This window comes from Crinia signifera, chromosome 3 (assembly GCF_055691185.1).
Source record: "Crinia signifera chromosome 3, ASM5569118v1, whole genome shotgun sequence".
NCBI classification, from domain to species: Eukaryota; Metazoa; Chordata; class Amphibia; order Anura; family Myobatrachidae; genus Crinia; species Crinia signifera.
Window position 1 is genome coordinate 97,494,329 of NC_139219.1, and position 16,792 is coordinate 97,511,120.

At 43.8% G+C, this 16,792-nt stretch overlaps 1 protein-coding gene across 2 annotated transcripts in view; it reads left to right on the plus strand.

The window, feature by feature from the left end:
* The window catches only part of LOC146063666 (saccharopine dehydrogenase-like oxidoreductase), a 49,323-nt gene that overhangs the window by 18,220 nt on the left and 14,311 nt on the right, over nt 1-16,792 (plus strand). For both annotated transcript variants that reach the window (XM_083176250.1, XM_083176251.1), the window contains exons 7-8: nt 8,176-8,293; nt 10,100-10,219. In XM_083176250.1, the coding sequence (XP_083032376.1) occupies nt 8,176-8,293; nt 10,100-10,219 (238 nt within the window). The remainder of the gene's footprint in view (nt 1-8,175; nt 8,294-10,099; nt 10,220-16,792) is intronic.

A 16,792-nucleotide genomic window follows, 5' to 3' on the forward strand; every position in this document is an offset into this window, starting at 1 on the left:
CAAAGTCTCCCATCTGCTGGTTTTAACAGCATGCCAGCGATGATGGATGGTTTTACATCCATCATCGCTGTGTGTACGCAGCGCCTGGGCTGAAAGATGATAAACAGTATAGCCACCAATGTATATTTTATTTAGGGTTACCACCCATCCGGGATTAATCCTAGAATCCAGACGGGTGGCGTTCACTGATTATAGAATGTCTGGCAGCGGTGCCATTTTATTATGGCAGTGAATTGATTTCTGAATGGATTTCTCCCTATGTGCACGGTTGTAAATACAATCATAGCTGTGCACATGGGAGGGATTTCCCCGGGTGGGGCGGCGTGTACTTGATCGCTGGGCTCTGAATATATGCAGTCCAGCAATCCTTTTTCAATCAGTCCTCAAGAACAGGAATTCCTGGATAAAATGACCCCTGCTCCCACCCTTGGTATTTAAACCCCACCCATTATGTAAATAGCTTTAGAATGAAAGATTTTAAGCAAAGTCTTTAGTCTCCTGAAAATCTCTTGCTCTTTGGGGAAAATAGCTCAATTTGTACGCACTACTTTGGTGACAGATATATCAGTCACAGATTTTGGCAAAGTCTTTTGAAATGAAAATCTTCTAGTGTGTATGGGCCTTTGCTCTCCAAGCTGTCTGCATGCCATTGTTCTCTCTCCTCCATTTTATTCATTCCGTTCTGTCCCACAGCATACGTACATAAAAGAAAATGGTTATCCACAAACCCCCCTAACTGTCCTGATTTTAGCAGGACAGTCCCACCTTTTGGGCACGGTCCTGGATTCTCACTCCTGAATTTTATTAATATGTATGTATATATGTGTATGTAATATATATATTACACAGTAGGAGCCCATCTCATCTATCTTCCTTAGGCCATGGCTATCCTATTGTTCTTAGCTGCAATACAATAGAGTAGGGGATTAGCATAGTAATCCAATTACTCACTTAATCCTATTATAGAAATAGATGGCAGTGGCTCCCACTGTGTATATGTATGTATGTATGTATGTATGTATGTATGTATGTGTGTGTGTATATGTATATGTGTATGTATATGTATATGTGTATATATATATATATATATATATATATATATGTGTGTGTAAGATTCGTTGTCAGCAATATTCATTTAACATAATGAGTTTCCAAACTGAATACATTAATTACCCCATTCATGAAAGGCACTATACTGCTTTGTGTATTTTGCTGGGTGAAGTGTACTATAATTACATGATAATCTTTCTTTCTATATATTTTTGATTCATGATTTAATGTCTAATGTGTACCTCTGGTTGATTCTTGGGATGTGTGCCCTATGCTCAGTCACTAGGAACAAGTACAGCGCCGTAACAAGACAGCAGTGCACCTTGTGCCAGCCCCCTAATTCTGTGATGTTATTACATCATTCCTAGGGGGCAGTGCCGTTGGCACTGCAAAGTAGAGGGCTGACCAATGCTTACTAAGGAAGCCCCGGCAGCTTCACAGGTGGCAGGGTAGCTCTACTAGCTGAACTGTTCGCACACCTTCTAATTACAGCCCTGCATGTATAGCTTCACAGAACACTTGTAGGGATACATTTTGTCTAGAAGTAGGACCTTCTGCCTAGGGTTGCTGTAACACAAAATAAATATTTACTTGTACCGAATTTAAAGAGAAGAATATGTAAGGGGTCAGAGTTGTAGTAATATCAGATGTAATAGAATAAACAGAAAAAAAATATACATATTTTTTTTTTCTGGGGCCAAATGTGGGTGTGAGAATCAGAAAGAGATTTTCGGAGAGTTTGCCTATATTTCTTAAAGCAGCAATCATTTACACTGAAAAAAAACAGGTTGATTTTTGCCATGTAAATGATTGCCCCTTTTAAAACATTGGAAAAACGCTCCCAAAATGTCTCACTTTCTGATTCTCACACCCTATTTCATTTGACCCATGGGTGGCAGAGCACAAGCAGAATGGGGTTTGGGGTGGGGAGGGCGATTTGCTGGGGACACCTTTTTGTCTCAGTGGATACTTTATTAGAGAGGTGATTTCTTATTTTTGTGCTGTAACCATGACTGTTTATGTCTGTGTGGGACTTTTGCCTTTTTAGCATGATTGGCCTGCAAGTGGCAGCTATACGATAACACTGTGGCAAAGTCTAAGATTGTTGATAAGAAGTATTTGTAAATAGGTTGAGGCACTGTTGCCCTAGAAGGAGTGCCAACTGAATAGAAACAGGACTTTGCTCCCCTTCATTATTGTATAAGGCTGCTCCGTGACTTGCACTATGATACACATGTATAAAAACGTATAATTTTTTATTAATGATAATAATAAAAATATTATTTTCCCGCGTTTTCGTGATATTTTTGAGACCAGTTTTTTTCTGGGCTATTTCATTAGAACCCTTTTTTGCATCTGACAAATTGTGTTCGGGCATAAACAGACAGAATACCTGATAAGTTCATGAACAAGTGTCATTCCTGTCAGCTTCCCAAAAACAGTCTAATTGAGGGATATTTTTTAACAGAGCCGGCTGAGGTCCCGTAAAAAGGACCCCCATAATAAATAGCTTTGCAGTGTTTCCTTTTCATAAATGGACATCTAGGTAAATATGAGTCACCTCCATGTTCTCCTGGTTCTTTGAGCTTGGCTTCCTTCCAATACCTCAGCTTAGTACTTGGTGGAATGTGTAGGAGGGATCTGTAAGGCATCCAAAAGAGAAAGGTGTAATATCCAGCTTACACTGACAGAAAAGATATCTTAATTTCTTCTTTTATATTGTAAATGTATCCCTAACACCAGATAAAATGCAATACAGTGCAGCTAAATAAAGTCTAGAAATGTCCCTCTGCTACATAAAATGTTGGGGAGGTACAGCCAGTGGCGTCATGACCATTTGTGCATAGAATGGAACCTGGGCTGCCTCCAGGGCCCACAGCTTCCCATGAATCCAGTCGCGCATAGATTTATCCATTAAGAACAATGGAAGGGACATGCGTGGTTTTGGTTTCCGGCTAACACTTCACGCAGTGCCAAGGACCGCACACAAGAAGCTGAATTGATGCTCTAGTGTTCAGAATACTGCACATGCGCACTTTTGCACTAAATGGGAGTGCTTGTTAATTGAATATGTGTGTAGATTTCAGTACTGAAAACACTCTGTGCTTGCCTGTGAAAAAAAAGTTGGGTTAAACATACTGTAATAAAATAACAATAAATACATAAATGCTCGTTGCCGAGCCTAATTTTTTTTTTTTTTTTTGGTAAGCAACCATAGATTTTAGTTCCCCTCATTGTGGGTCGAACTACAATGTGGGTGGAGTATCAATTGATATGTAATCAGCAAAAATGTATGGCATGTCCACATAATAGTACCAATTAACATTACACCGCACAGTAGTACCCTTTAGACACACTTTGCCAGCTCCAGCCCCTTAGACACACTGCACATTACACATTGTGCCACACTGTAATGCCCATTACACTTGTGCCACACTGTAATGCTCGTTACACATTGTGCTACACACTGTGATGTCCAGCACACATTATACCACACACCGTGATGCCCATCACACATTATACCACACACCATGATGTCCATTACATATTTGCCACATAAGTGCTGCTTACCTACATGCTCATTGCTAGGGGGTTCTTACTCAATGAAAAGGGGGCTTCATTCTTGTTGCCAAGAGGGAGTGAATTGCTTGTTGACAAGGTGGAGTGAAATGCTGCCGCCAGCCACACACAATGTAACAGCTGGGCAGAGAGCGCTGAAAACAAGTCTGACGCTATTTTGAACGCTTCCGCTCAACCGCAAGCCAATTGGGAACCACCACTGCCGCTCCTGATTGGCAGACAGACCGTGAGCTCCCGTTGGCTCGCAGTCTCGTGGGAATGTTCAAAATAGCGGCGGACCTGCTTTCAGTATACAGCCGGGCAGCTCAGCGCGCTTTGCCTGGCTGTCACAGCTTTACATTGTGTGCAGCTGGTCGGCAGTCTTACAAAGTGCGGCAGCTGAGTGAGGTGCCATTGTAATCAGGGTGCTGACAACAATGAGGAAGACGCTGTCGGCACCCTGATTACTCTGGCGCCTTACTTAGCTGCGTACATTGTGTAACGGGTGGGCCTGCCCTGCTTGTTGCAAAGAATATGTTTACAGCTCCTTTTAGGAGAACTATGTTGATGCGGGAGTAATATGTTAATATGTGGCACCGGTGATCACGCACTGATGATGGTCTTTGGTATCCTATGCAATCCCTACAATACACCGTGTCACAGCAGAATTGTACGCCTGCATGGCTCAGCAGAGACCTTTCAGCATGTCAGTCTCCCAGCCGCTGTGTTTGTTTCTTCCTGTCAGCTGGAAACCAGAAGTTTGGGTAACATGTTTTCCAGATGGTAGTTCCCAGCTTCTGTGTGTTGGTGCTGGGAAAAGGTGGGTTGCGCTTACATTTCAGCCGAATACTATTGCACAACCAACCCACCCGCAGACAGCACTCGCACAGCCGCTAACACTCTGACTTCTGCCTCTGCTTGGATACAGATGTCTCCTCATACATCTTGCCTCAATAGGCCATGCAGCTCCTGGCCAGTTCTGCTAACGTTGGGTGCCTTTTTTTGCAAAAAATTGGTATTATTTGCATTGTTATGTGACCAGGACACATAAGGAGCTTCCGATGATTAAAATGATATGCAGCATGCCTATATTCTGTGTGCGACTGTGGCTGTACCTGCAAACGGAATGCTATGTTACACTATTTCATATGCAAATACAGCCTCACTCACACGCAGAATATAGGCATGCTGCATATCATTTTAATCAGCAGAAGCTGCTGGTGCCCCTAGGCATTTGTCTAGTTTGCCTATGCCTAGGGCCGGCTCTGATTAAAGGATATGTTCCCTAGTGGCAATGGTAAAATGTTCTGAAATGACGGTGCTAAAAAAATAGTTTGAACCTTGACTTAAGCATTACTTGGGATGAATTGGATCACGGTAACCTGGCACTTTGCATTTTTGAATGAAAAGTGAGCAACACAAAGCAGCATTTACGCTGTTTTCTTTTCCAGATTTGGTTCATTGCAGCAAATGAAGTCTTGCTGATCATTTTAATGCCTCTAACCCAGTGGTTCCCAAACTTTTCTGAAACAAGGCTCCATAGAATATAAGACTTTTTTTTAATGTCACCCCTAGGCCAAAAAGTTTTTCATTGAGAAATTAAATTTAAATAGGTTGTGTTTTATAAGAAAACCTTAGGTTCTATGTGGCGAGGGACTGGATTTGATTCTATATGTTCACATATTTCCTGATTGGCAGCCACCAGCACTGGTTTTATCTTTTATATTAACCATAAATAATTTGAACTAGTCCTGGGTCTTCAATTGAAAGCACTCCTGCTAGTGTCCCACAATTGGGAACCACCACTCTAACCTTTTAGTATGCATGAAAACATTATTCAATTTATTAGAGAGGTATCCCAGCTTGTAGAACTTTATAGGGCCTACACACATACCGATTTTGGCCAGTGATATAGCATGCCAGATTTAGCATAGCAGATTTCCTTTGAGCACAAAATCATCTATATTGCTTAGAACGTGCAAAATGTGTTAGGGATATGCCTCAGCGATTCTGCTAAGTGATTTAAGCATGCCAGATTCTTCTCAAGCATGGGGAAAAAAAAACTCATTGAAATAAAAATGGGCAGTTCAAAGGGCTGGGGGAGTTCTTGGGGAGTTTTAAGGGGAGAGAAGTCAGGAGAAGTGTTGCAAAGAGTACCTGTACATAATAGCACCTTACCAGAGTGTTTGCAGCACTTTCTCTACACTCCTCACCCCTTGAAAAAAATTTTTTTCAAGGGGAGAGAAGTCAGGCGAAGTGTTGCAAAGAGGAACCATACCTGTACATAATAGAACTTAAAATTAACAATAAATTACATTTTGAAATGAAATGACACCATACCGTGTTTTTTAAAATTTATTGAAAATACTATAAAAGTATAAAAGTGAACACCACTGGGTTCATCAACAATATCAGGCCGAGAAATGCCTCTGGCCCAAAGACTTTTCAAACAAAAAAAGGGATCAGGCCAACAAACTCACTTCAGTATACTATAGCCAACAGAAGTGATGACTCACAAAATGTGCAAAGAAGAGATAGCAAAGGTAAGGACAATCTTCAGTGAAGGACACACAAGAGTGACTGATATCGCATCATTCTGGAGTCAGGGCCAAATGACGTATACAAGCAGACATTATAGTCTACAAGGATTCGAAAACGCATGGAAGAAAGAGCAATTTTTTCAACTTAAATAATTTAGAATTATTATTATTTTTTTTAAATTTATAACGGATAATAAACAGCATCGTCCTGTGCTTGTGTATTCGAGAAAGCTGAGTACATTCCAGTGGACAGAGTGCTGGTGGCGACTGATGTGGACGGGTTGGGTGAAGGGGCTCCCGTCGTGTTAGGAGGGGCAAGATGCGTAGGAATTGCCGGCAGATTACTATAGGGTTGGTGGTAGGGATACTGTGGCGAGGGTCCGCAAGATGCGTAATGCATCGGGTTGCGAATTAATTTGAGGTCACCAGGAATGTTTTTATCCTGGGCCCGAATTATTGCGTCGTACACGATGCATTTGAATTTCCGACGGGTGTCGTCATCCATTGAACGCATCTCTGAGTCTACCGTATTTGAAAACTGCCGAATTGAATCAATAGGCTTATTAAGCCTTGCCTCCGCAAACTGAAAAAATTGCTCAGAGCTGCCGGCTACAGATCTTTTGGCTGTCTTCTTCCTCTGCCTGGGTGGTGGCGTTGGCAGGGGGGTAGAGGTTGAGGTTTCTACTTCCTCACACTCAAGATCTGCAGCCTCTGTAGTCTCGGACGTCTCCACAAACAGCTCCGGAGTAGCATCCTGTAAAATAAAATAAAAAACGTTAGGACCATGAATAATGATGACATGTCGCATATCTATATGTGTTCAAACTTACCAGATCCTGGCTCTCCTCCTCTTGCCTAATTGGAGGCACAGGATCCATGTTATTCTGTCCATGCGTTTTTGGGACATGCTCATTCTTCTTCTTATTGCGATTTAGACGCGCGGGGCCGCGCATCTATATCGCTTTAGCCTCCACACACACACCGATGTATGCTTAGTTTCTAAGCGACCTAGCTAAATCGCTTAGAAAATGGCTCAAAATCGGCATGTGTGTAGGCCCCATATCTGAAACACAATATCGTTGACCTTAAAACAAGCACAATCATATGAAGGGACAATATGGGGCAGTGCAGTTAGTTATAAGACTGATTATCTATAACACCCCAGATGTATCTTCATTTCCAATATATCTAAATGTTGTTTGTGCATGTGGTGGAAGATAATGAATGTACAGTATGCTTATATGACCCATTTAACAATACTTCCACTGAGACTGTAGACTCCCAAATATTCATTCGGCATATACAGTAGATACTCCGGTTTGGGGGGAAAAAAACAGACATTGGGCCAGAAATGAAGAGTGATAAACAGCCAGCCAATCAGCTCCTACCTGCCATGTCACAGACTGTGTTTGAAAAATGTCAGACAGGAGCTGATTGGCTGGCTGTTTATCACTCTCCATTTTATCACTTTTGAAGCTTAGAGAATCTGGCCCTGTGTATTATCATTATGCAACAAATGCAGCATTCCCTGCCTTAGTTTTAGCATTTCCTAATAGCTGCTTCGTGCTGGGGCATGCTGGGATGTTTTGTTTTATGGTGGCTGAAGGGCTGCATGTTAAACCAGCTAGACGAGAAAAACCATTTCAACTCCTATAGTGCCAGATGCTCCAAGATTCAAAAAGTGGTAAAGTGGAGAGTGATAAACAATTGGCTCCTAACCGCCTTGTTACAGGCTGGTTTTGAAAAATGACAAGTGCTGATTTGTTGTTTGTTTTTTTATCACTCTCCGCTTAATCACTTTTTGAAGCTTGGTGCATCTGGCCCATAGTGACTGTTTTGAAGTCATTGAGAATCGTCAATATTTTAAACAACCACCTAGCTTAATTAGTATACTTTTAGTATAAATCAAAAGGTGATTGGATAAAATGTTTAGAGTGGCTTGGTGTAATGAAGAGTTTGCTATTAAAAGGTCCCCCTTTTGAAAGGTTTAGTTTCTGTACATCAAGAGATATCCTTTGACTTGCAGGGGTGCAGTTTTCTACAGTGATGAGGTACAACAGTACGCCGTTCCATTTGTGGGAGGAGACGCAGCTGTTGTTGAGAGGACTCAGCGCTACCTACATGAGAATCTGCAAGAAACTCCTGTAAGGATTTTAACTTGAAGTATATTTTATTTACATATAAATTTACTTTCAGAATAAAAAGTTGTACCATATATCAGTCGTCAGTAAACTGTGTAAATACAAGGACATTTTTCAAGCATATGGGATCATTTATCGCAACTCTTGCATAATTCAATTCATTTTGTATGATAAATGGTGCACCAGCTAGTCAGCTCCCAACTATCATGTATTGGAAAAATGACAATTTGGTGTTGATTGCCTGAACATCATTTATCATACACAAGGTTTATTACTCCATGATAAATGGGTCCTTAGACTGTGTAACATGGCAGTTAGAAGCTGATTGGCTGGTACTGTATCTCTCTCTCCAAAGTGTCGTACATCTCCCCCACAATTATTTATATACAAGTGCTGACAAATGAAATGGTGCTGAGGGGATCTTATTAAAAAAAATAGCACATATTGACGCAATACAGAAAGTAAAGATTGCATTGCACAAATGAGCTTATGTTCTAGGAGGTAAATATAATTTCCTATATATTTATAATATTTTATCATTAAGATTGCATCTCTTCTCTCTTGTTAACCATCTCCTACTGCATGCCCTCTGCTACTTTCACGTCTATGACCCTGACCCAGCATTATCATGGTTCACCCAGTTATCCAGCTGCTTCTATGACCCATGCCTGCTCTTTTTCCTCCTGTGTAGGTGTCCCTATATACTTTTGAATTTGTCTTCATTTACATCTACCTCCATCTGTGATCGTCATGCACCTACATTTTTGACTTACTGCAGCTAGATCCTTAGGAGTTACTAAAGCTCCACTTCTCCTCTTCTCTCCCTCTGTTTCCTATATCTGTTGTCTCTGTGCCATCCGTGATTCTGCCATTTAATTCTCAGTCCTGTTTTCTCCTTGGCAATCTCTCCAGAATTAGGCCAGTTCTCGCCAAGGAATCCTCTAAACATGTAAATCATGACTTTATCCTCTCGTCTAGATTACTGTAATCGACTGGCCTGACAGGAAGGGGCAGTGTGTGCCTAGAAGTTCTAATATCATATCTATCCTCGCTGGCCTGCCAAGCTTCCATCTCAACCCTGAACCCACTTGAGTCCATCTCCAAATTCACTGTCTGCTTTTTCTATGCTACACCTGTACTACACCACTGGCTGCCTGTGCCATACACCATGAAGTCATTCACCTATAAAGTCCTCATCAGTTCTTGTCTTGCCTTTAATCTACAGCCTCACACACTCCTCCTGCCTCTCAATCTTCTAATGAGTCATTCGCCACTATATGAACACCTACATTACACTGCCACTGCATACTCCGCTATGCTACCCTTGTTCACTACCCTGCCACTGTATATACCAACGCTATGCTACAACCTACGATACACTGCCACCACACGTGCCAACACTATTCTGACAATGTTGGGTTTTACATGAGTAGGTTGACATTTCTGCAATGTCAATATCATAGCTTATACTGTAAATGTATGCTCTATGATTACATCCTCGTTATAGTGCTGCCATTCATAATATGGCCAACTACCTTTGTACCACTATCCTTACACCAACACACTCTGTACATGCACCCGCACTTTAAATAAAAATGGTGGTTCTGCTTCTAATTACACATTACTGCTTTACCTAACTATGACCCTTGGTTTCTTTCAGTATCTTCACATCAATTACCTGTTCTTTATCTTTACCAGTTCTTTATCTGAATATACAGTATCTAGTTTAAGCAGTGGAATGTATTTTACACTTTTTTTTCTTCCGGAACCAATGATAATTTCTTAAAGTAACAATTGTTTCTCCACTAGGTCCAATACGCTGAATATGTAGCAGTGAGCGGTATTATGTCTGTTATCAAAATGATGTTTGCTGGATTATTCTTCCTACTTTTCACAAGATGCAAGCTTACGCAAAAACTTCTGATCAGAGTAAGTGGTTCTTGGTGACTTGCATGATACCACTAGGTTGCATATGTTCATGAAGAATAGGTCTCACAGTGGTTTATGGTGATATTTTTTAAATGTACACAAAGCCATATATATTTATTTTTGTCTAAAATTGATCAAAACCAAAAATCAAAGAGAAATCAAGCATTCTTTATAAAAAATTCTGAAATGAATAATAGATAAAAGAAAAATAATAATAATATATATGTGTGTGTGTGTGTATTCCCGATACATGGTGCTGTTTGTTAGTGCTTCTCACTCAATGGAATTGGCGGTGGAACAGCGGCCGCAGGTAGTCTTGGACTCTCCCACTCAAAACGGCATGCCAGCAGCAGGTAAAATGCAAGGTGCTCCTGTGCAGATGGAATGATGTCAGTGGGCGGAATAGCGGGCCCTGAATCTCTAAAGCGCTTCATTCCTGATGGGAACTTTATCAAAATAAATTGAGGAGTATTGGTCTATAGATCTGATCTGTCTTTTCCCATTTCTGTAATGGTGCCACTAAGTCTATTTGAAGAGTTACATTTTCTTGTTAATTTTATGCTCTCCTCCCGGAGGTCTCCTGTCCATTTTGTTGTGGTGTGACTATTCTCTCACCATAGAATAACTTGTTGTAACTTATTTGTGAAAACACTGGTTGGGTGTATGCTGCCATAGTCTCAAGTCCAAATGCATTATTTAGAATTAGAAAAGAGCAAGGCTACGCATCAATAGATCCTTAAATTTATATACAGTATGATCATTGGGACTATTTTATTAAAGTAAAACAAACATAGCATATAGAAAGATCCCTGAAAAGAAGCAGATATTCCAGGACTATAAAACAAACAAAATAGAGCAAAAAAACTACACCTAGACCAGATAATGTAGATGTATAAATGGTATTGGCCAGAGGTATTGACACTGTCCTCAAGCCACCCCTATGGCCCAGGTTTGGAGTATATCCATGCTTGTCCACCGGTGAGCCGGCTGGGCAGGCAGAGACAGCATGTTAGTCTGAACTGATGCGCTGTCTCCAGGAGGGGACATCGCCAGAAGGGGGAGTTTGCGCTCCCCCACTTAGGTGGACAAGATGTTAATACATCTTATTGATGCAAAATAACTACAAAAATGCAAAATAACTACAAATGTACTAGGTAAATATGATAAAGTCCCTAAGCGCGCCTTCTGATGTTTGGAACGTATAGTGCGCTCCGTACACAGGAAGCATGCATCACGGAGTACCACTTGGACCCGGAATTGCGCAAAAACTGACACCTCCGGGGCCTATAGTGATTCTGTACTGATAGGATGGGCAACTGTAAAGTGCACTTATGCTATATACTATCGAAACCCATTTATTTATATATGCAAAGTATACTTAATTTATTCAGGCCGCACGCAATCAATAAGCGAATGTCCAAAAATATGATCAATGAATATTATTTATGAATGCAAGCGAATGAAACTGCATCAATGAAAAAATGGACTTTGACAATACACACACGCGTGTCGATAAAATATAGCAAATACTATGCTGACATATCGGTGGATCACGTGTGCGGGTCACGTGTTCCACCGACTGGAAATACAAGACCGGAAGTCCGGGAGCAATGCCCGCTCAGAATTAATAAATTATAAATAAAACACTTTATTCTGTTTTGTAACACTCTGGTTTTTATTTTATATGTCTAAGTAATATTGTCTGTCTCCTATTCAAAACTATAATTATACTAATACTTTGTAATATATAACATCATTAGTCTAGCCAATTGAGGTATTCAGGTGTGCATGATATCCTAATTATGTAGGGTGTATATATACCCATAACCAGTGCCCAGTCAGTACACCTCGAAAAAGCTGCTGTAGCAGCGAAACTACCAACACCCTCTGCAAGTGACCCGACTAGCCCATCTTGTTCTTTTACTGGACTCCACCATTTGTCACCTGCATCCACTGGGATCCCCCTCCTTACAAAGGCAGCACATCATTTTGGAGGAATGCCAGATCCATACGGGCAACCTACATCCTTGCCACCATTTGGGGAGGAACACCTGTGCATTTGGCTACAAATAACATAAGGAGTACTCATTTCTTGAGCTCCATATTTGCGATGTTATAAATATGTATTTCTCCTTCATCCACCAGGTGTCACTGGAGTTACACTGGGGAATAGAAGGCGACCATAGGGAGCATGGGCACTTTAAAAAAGATTAGAGTGGCTAACTCCTCCCCTTCTACTTCCCCCCCAGACCAGTCTTAGTTCGTGCCCGAAAGGGAGCGGACACACTTTTGCTCTCAGGAGCACTTAGAAAAGATTTCATTTTTTTTTTTTTTTTTTTACATCGCAGTACAGGCAGATAGCGTTATACTATCTGCCTGCTTCGTGGGACCTGCCGGAGGGAGCCGCCCGCTGCCCGGGGGTTTGCGTCCGGCTCCCTGGCTGCTGAGACCACTGTCTCGGGAGGCAACGGACGCTGCCCTCCAAAGCACGTCGCGGTCCTCCCCCAGCCTGACCGCCGACGGCAGATGCGGGTAAGTAAGCCCGGACGCGCTGTTAGCAGCGGCGTCAGATAAAAAAATGGCGGCTAGCAGAGGGTTAAGCCTGGCACCGGAAGAGATGGAGCTGCCGGGCGGAGGAGGCGGAGCAACGTGCATAGGAACTCCCAGCTGCCCCGGCAAATCCCAGCGCTTACACACGCGCAGCGGCCATTTTTATTTTTAATACAAGGCACCGCTGCTACACGCTGGAGGCTCTCTGCACCGCTGCAGTCCCACCAAAGGCTTCAAGTGCCTTCTCTTCTCCGGTGACCGTCCTGCTACAAGCTCTCCCGGTACTGTATTTACAGTGGGGGATTAAGAGCTTAGAGAGACAGTTGGGCTGTATTCAAAAGTGAGGTACTGTATAGCGCTCCCTGTATATAGACCATAGCGCTGTTAAGACCTGTGGCAGCTCCTCTACTTCACTGTCTCTCCTATCCAGTCTTTCTTACTGGACTGTATCTATACCTACTCTCCCTTGTGGGTGTGGTAGTGTCTAGAATATCTGTGTCTTTTAACAATGGCAGGGGGCAGTGCAAAGAGAATTGCCTGTAAGACATGTAATTCCAAATTTACTCCTTCCTCTCCTGAGGTGATTTACTGTGATAAATGTACTGTAAAACCCTCTGAGTCACAAGTCCCTGTGGACCCCCCCTTCTGGGCTGCACAGCTTACAGAGGTCATGTCTCGCTTGTCCTCTGAACTTTCACAATCTCAGAGAGATAGAGAGACAGCTAGAAGCCAGCAGAGTGATTTAGCCTCTGCTGTACATAGCCTCAGCAAGGCCCTGGGCCCGCAGGCTTAGTCTCGTCCCTCCACATCACAACCTCCTATCCTAGAAAGGAGGTGGGCCTCCCCATTTCACCACTCCATAGGATCTGATGATATGCCAGATCTGGAGGGGGGGATGTTATGCCTGTGGGGGATGGCACACAGGATGTGCAAGATTAACAAGATATGGGGGTTGCTGAAACACAGGATCCTGTTCAGGCCTCTCAGGGGATTGAGGATCTAATCCAAATGGTTAAGATTTCCTGCAATGTGACGGATGGGGTTGAAATACCCTCACGTCCTTCACTTTTTGAGAAAAAGCAAAAGCTGTCCCCTAACTTCCCCTTAGCGGAGGAATTGGATGAGTATGTTACCGATGCCTGGAAATCTCCAGACAAACGGTTTCAAACCCCAAAGAGGTTTTTGCAAAATTATCCCTTACACCCAGAAGGCCGTAAAAAGGTGGAGATTCCACCTTCGGTGGACTCTTCTGTATCACGACTGTCTAAAAAGACTGTTCTCCCGGTACCTGGAGCTACCACCCTTAAGGACATCTCTGACCGTAGGTTGGAAATGACCTTAAAAAACATTTTTTCTGCTGCCGGAATTCTTCAACGTCCAGCGCAGATTGGATGTTGGGTGAATAAGGCCATTGGGGTATGGGCATCACAGATCTCATCTGAGGTACGTGACGGCTCAGATCCAGCAACTATTATGCAGTTGTCGGATCAGATTCAGGAAGCTTCCACTTTTCTTATTGAAGCGTCATCTGACGTGTGTGCGGTGGCAGCCAGGATTTTGGCACTGTCCATTTCAGGCCGTAGAGGCCTCTGGCGTCGCCAGTGGCAAGCCGACGCAGAGTCTAAACGGGCAATGGAATCCATGGCTTTTAATGGCGAACTCTTGTTTGGTCCAGAGTTAGATAGGTGGATTTCTCAGGCCACGGGTGGGAAGTCGCACTTCCTTCCTTCGGCAGCTCCACCCCCATCCAGGAAGCCCGCGCAGACGTCTTCCTTTCGGTCCTTTCGACCCTCTAGAGGTTTCAGAGGACGCTCCAGAGGAGGTGCCCCTTCTCAAAGAGGCTACAGAGGTCGTGGCAGAGGTGCAGCCACACCCGCAGTGGACCCAAGGCAGCTAAGCCCACAGCATGACGCTCCTCCAACACATCTGGGGGATCCCAGGGTGGGAGCTTGTCTACGGAACTTCAGTCCGGTATGGCTCCAGTCCTGTCAGGACAGTTGGGTAAGAGATCTGATAACCTTCGGTTACAAGATCTGTTTCAGTCTGTCTCCCCCAAACAGGTTCTTCAAGACAGGTCTACCTCTGCCTCCAGAAAAAGGGCATCAGTTACTGACAGCCATTGCAAAACTGCAGGACATGGGAGTAGTGGTCCCGGTTCCTGTAGATCAGCGTACCCGGGGCTACTACTCCAGTCTGTTTCTGGTACCGAAGCCGGACGGCTCGGTACGTCCCATTTTAAATTTAAAGAATTTAAACCCTTACTTGTATGTGGTCAAGTTCAAGATGGAATCCCTGCAGTCTGTGATCCATGGTTTGGAAGAGGGAGAGTTCTTGGTATCAATCGATATCAAGGACGCTTACCTGCACATTCCCATTTGGCCTCCGCACCAGACATTCGAGGCGATACAGTTCGGGCGTTTTCATTCCCGCCCGTTTCAGCTGTCGCTCCTCAGGCAGTGGTCGGGTTCCCACTTACACCTGCACCAGATGGTAACTCTGTCCCCTCAAGCTCGTCTGTCCTTACTTTGGTGGCTCAACACCGCCAACCTGGATCAAGGAAGAAGGTTTGGGATTTGGGACTGGACCCTCATCACCACAGACGCCAGCCTCCGAGGCTGGGGAGCAGTCACCCTGGAACGTCAGTTCCAGGGACTTTGGACGACTCAGGAGAGTCTCCTGTCAATCAATGTCCTGGAGCTCAGAGCGGTTTATTACGCTCTTCTCCAGGCCAGGACTCTTCTACAGGGAAAAGCTGTACGGGTGCAATCCGACAACTCAACGACGGTGGCTTACATCAACAAGCAGGGAGGCACCCGCAGTTGTGCAGCCATGAGGGAGGTCAGCAGAATCTTGGTCTGGGCTCAGAACCACGCACTGATCCTGTCGGCCGTGTTCATACCCGGAGTAGAAAACTGGGAGGCAGATTTTCTCAGTCGGCGGGACGTTCATCAAGGGGAGTGGTGCTTGCACCCTCAGATCTTTCAAAAATTGATCCACCGCTGGGGTTGCCCCCAAGTGGACCTGATGGCGTCCCGCCACAACTTTCAGCTTCCCAGGTTCTTCGCAAGGACGCGAGACCCTCAGGCCGATGGGGTGGACGCGCTGGTCGCTCCTTGGCCCTTCCAGTATGTGTATCTCTTTCCACCGTTCCCGTTGATTCCGCTAGTACTTCAGCGAATCCGGAGAGAGGGTGTCACGGTTCTGTTGGTAGCACCAGACTGGCCACGCCAGTCTTGGTACACCAATCTAACATCTCTACTGATAGACGAGCCGTGGCCCCTGCCACTTCAGGAAGACCTGCTCAGTCAGGGTCCGTTCTTTCACCCAGATTTACGTCGTCTTCATTTGACGGCATGGCTGCTGAAAGGTCCATCCTGAGAAGAGCGGGCATACCTCGAGCAGTTATACCAACTATGCTTAGAGCTAGGAAAGAGGTCACATCAGCACACTATCACCGCATATGGCGTTCATATGTGGCTTGGTGTGAGAGACGTGGGGTTTCCACATGCCTGTTCAAAAAGGCGAGGCTACTCCTTTTCTTACAGGAGGGCTTGACTTCAGGGCTGAGACTGAATACTTTAAAGGTTCAGGTCTCGGCTCTCTCCATCTTTTTTAAAAAGAAATTGGCCTTCCTTCCAGAAGTACAAACTTTTTTTCAGGGGGTGCTGCGTTTACAGCCACCCATTCGTCCTCCAACGGCTCCCTGGGATCTGGATCTGGTCCTTAAGTTTTTGCAAACTTCGGTTTTTGAACCCTTGGAGGAAGTGGACCTTCGCTATCTGACGTGGAAGGTCGTGCTTTTACTGGCTCTGGCTTCGTAAATACATACGTTTTCCTAAATACATCGTTATCTAGTACTTATAGCCAGATACCCCCCCCTCTTTTTTTGGGCATTATACTGGCAAGTGGTCTGTGTGTTTGACTCACCACCTACTTATGTGACATTATCATTATCGTACAATCCTTAACTATCCAAGAGTGCCCCAACAAAGAGAGAGTCTTTTCTCTTCTTCCTTTAGTGGC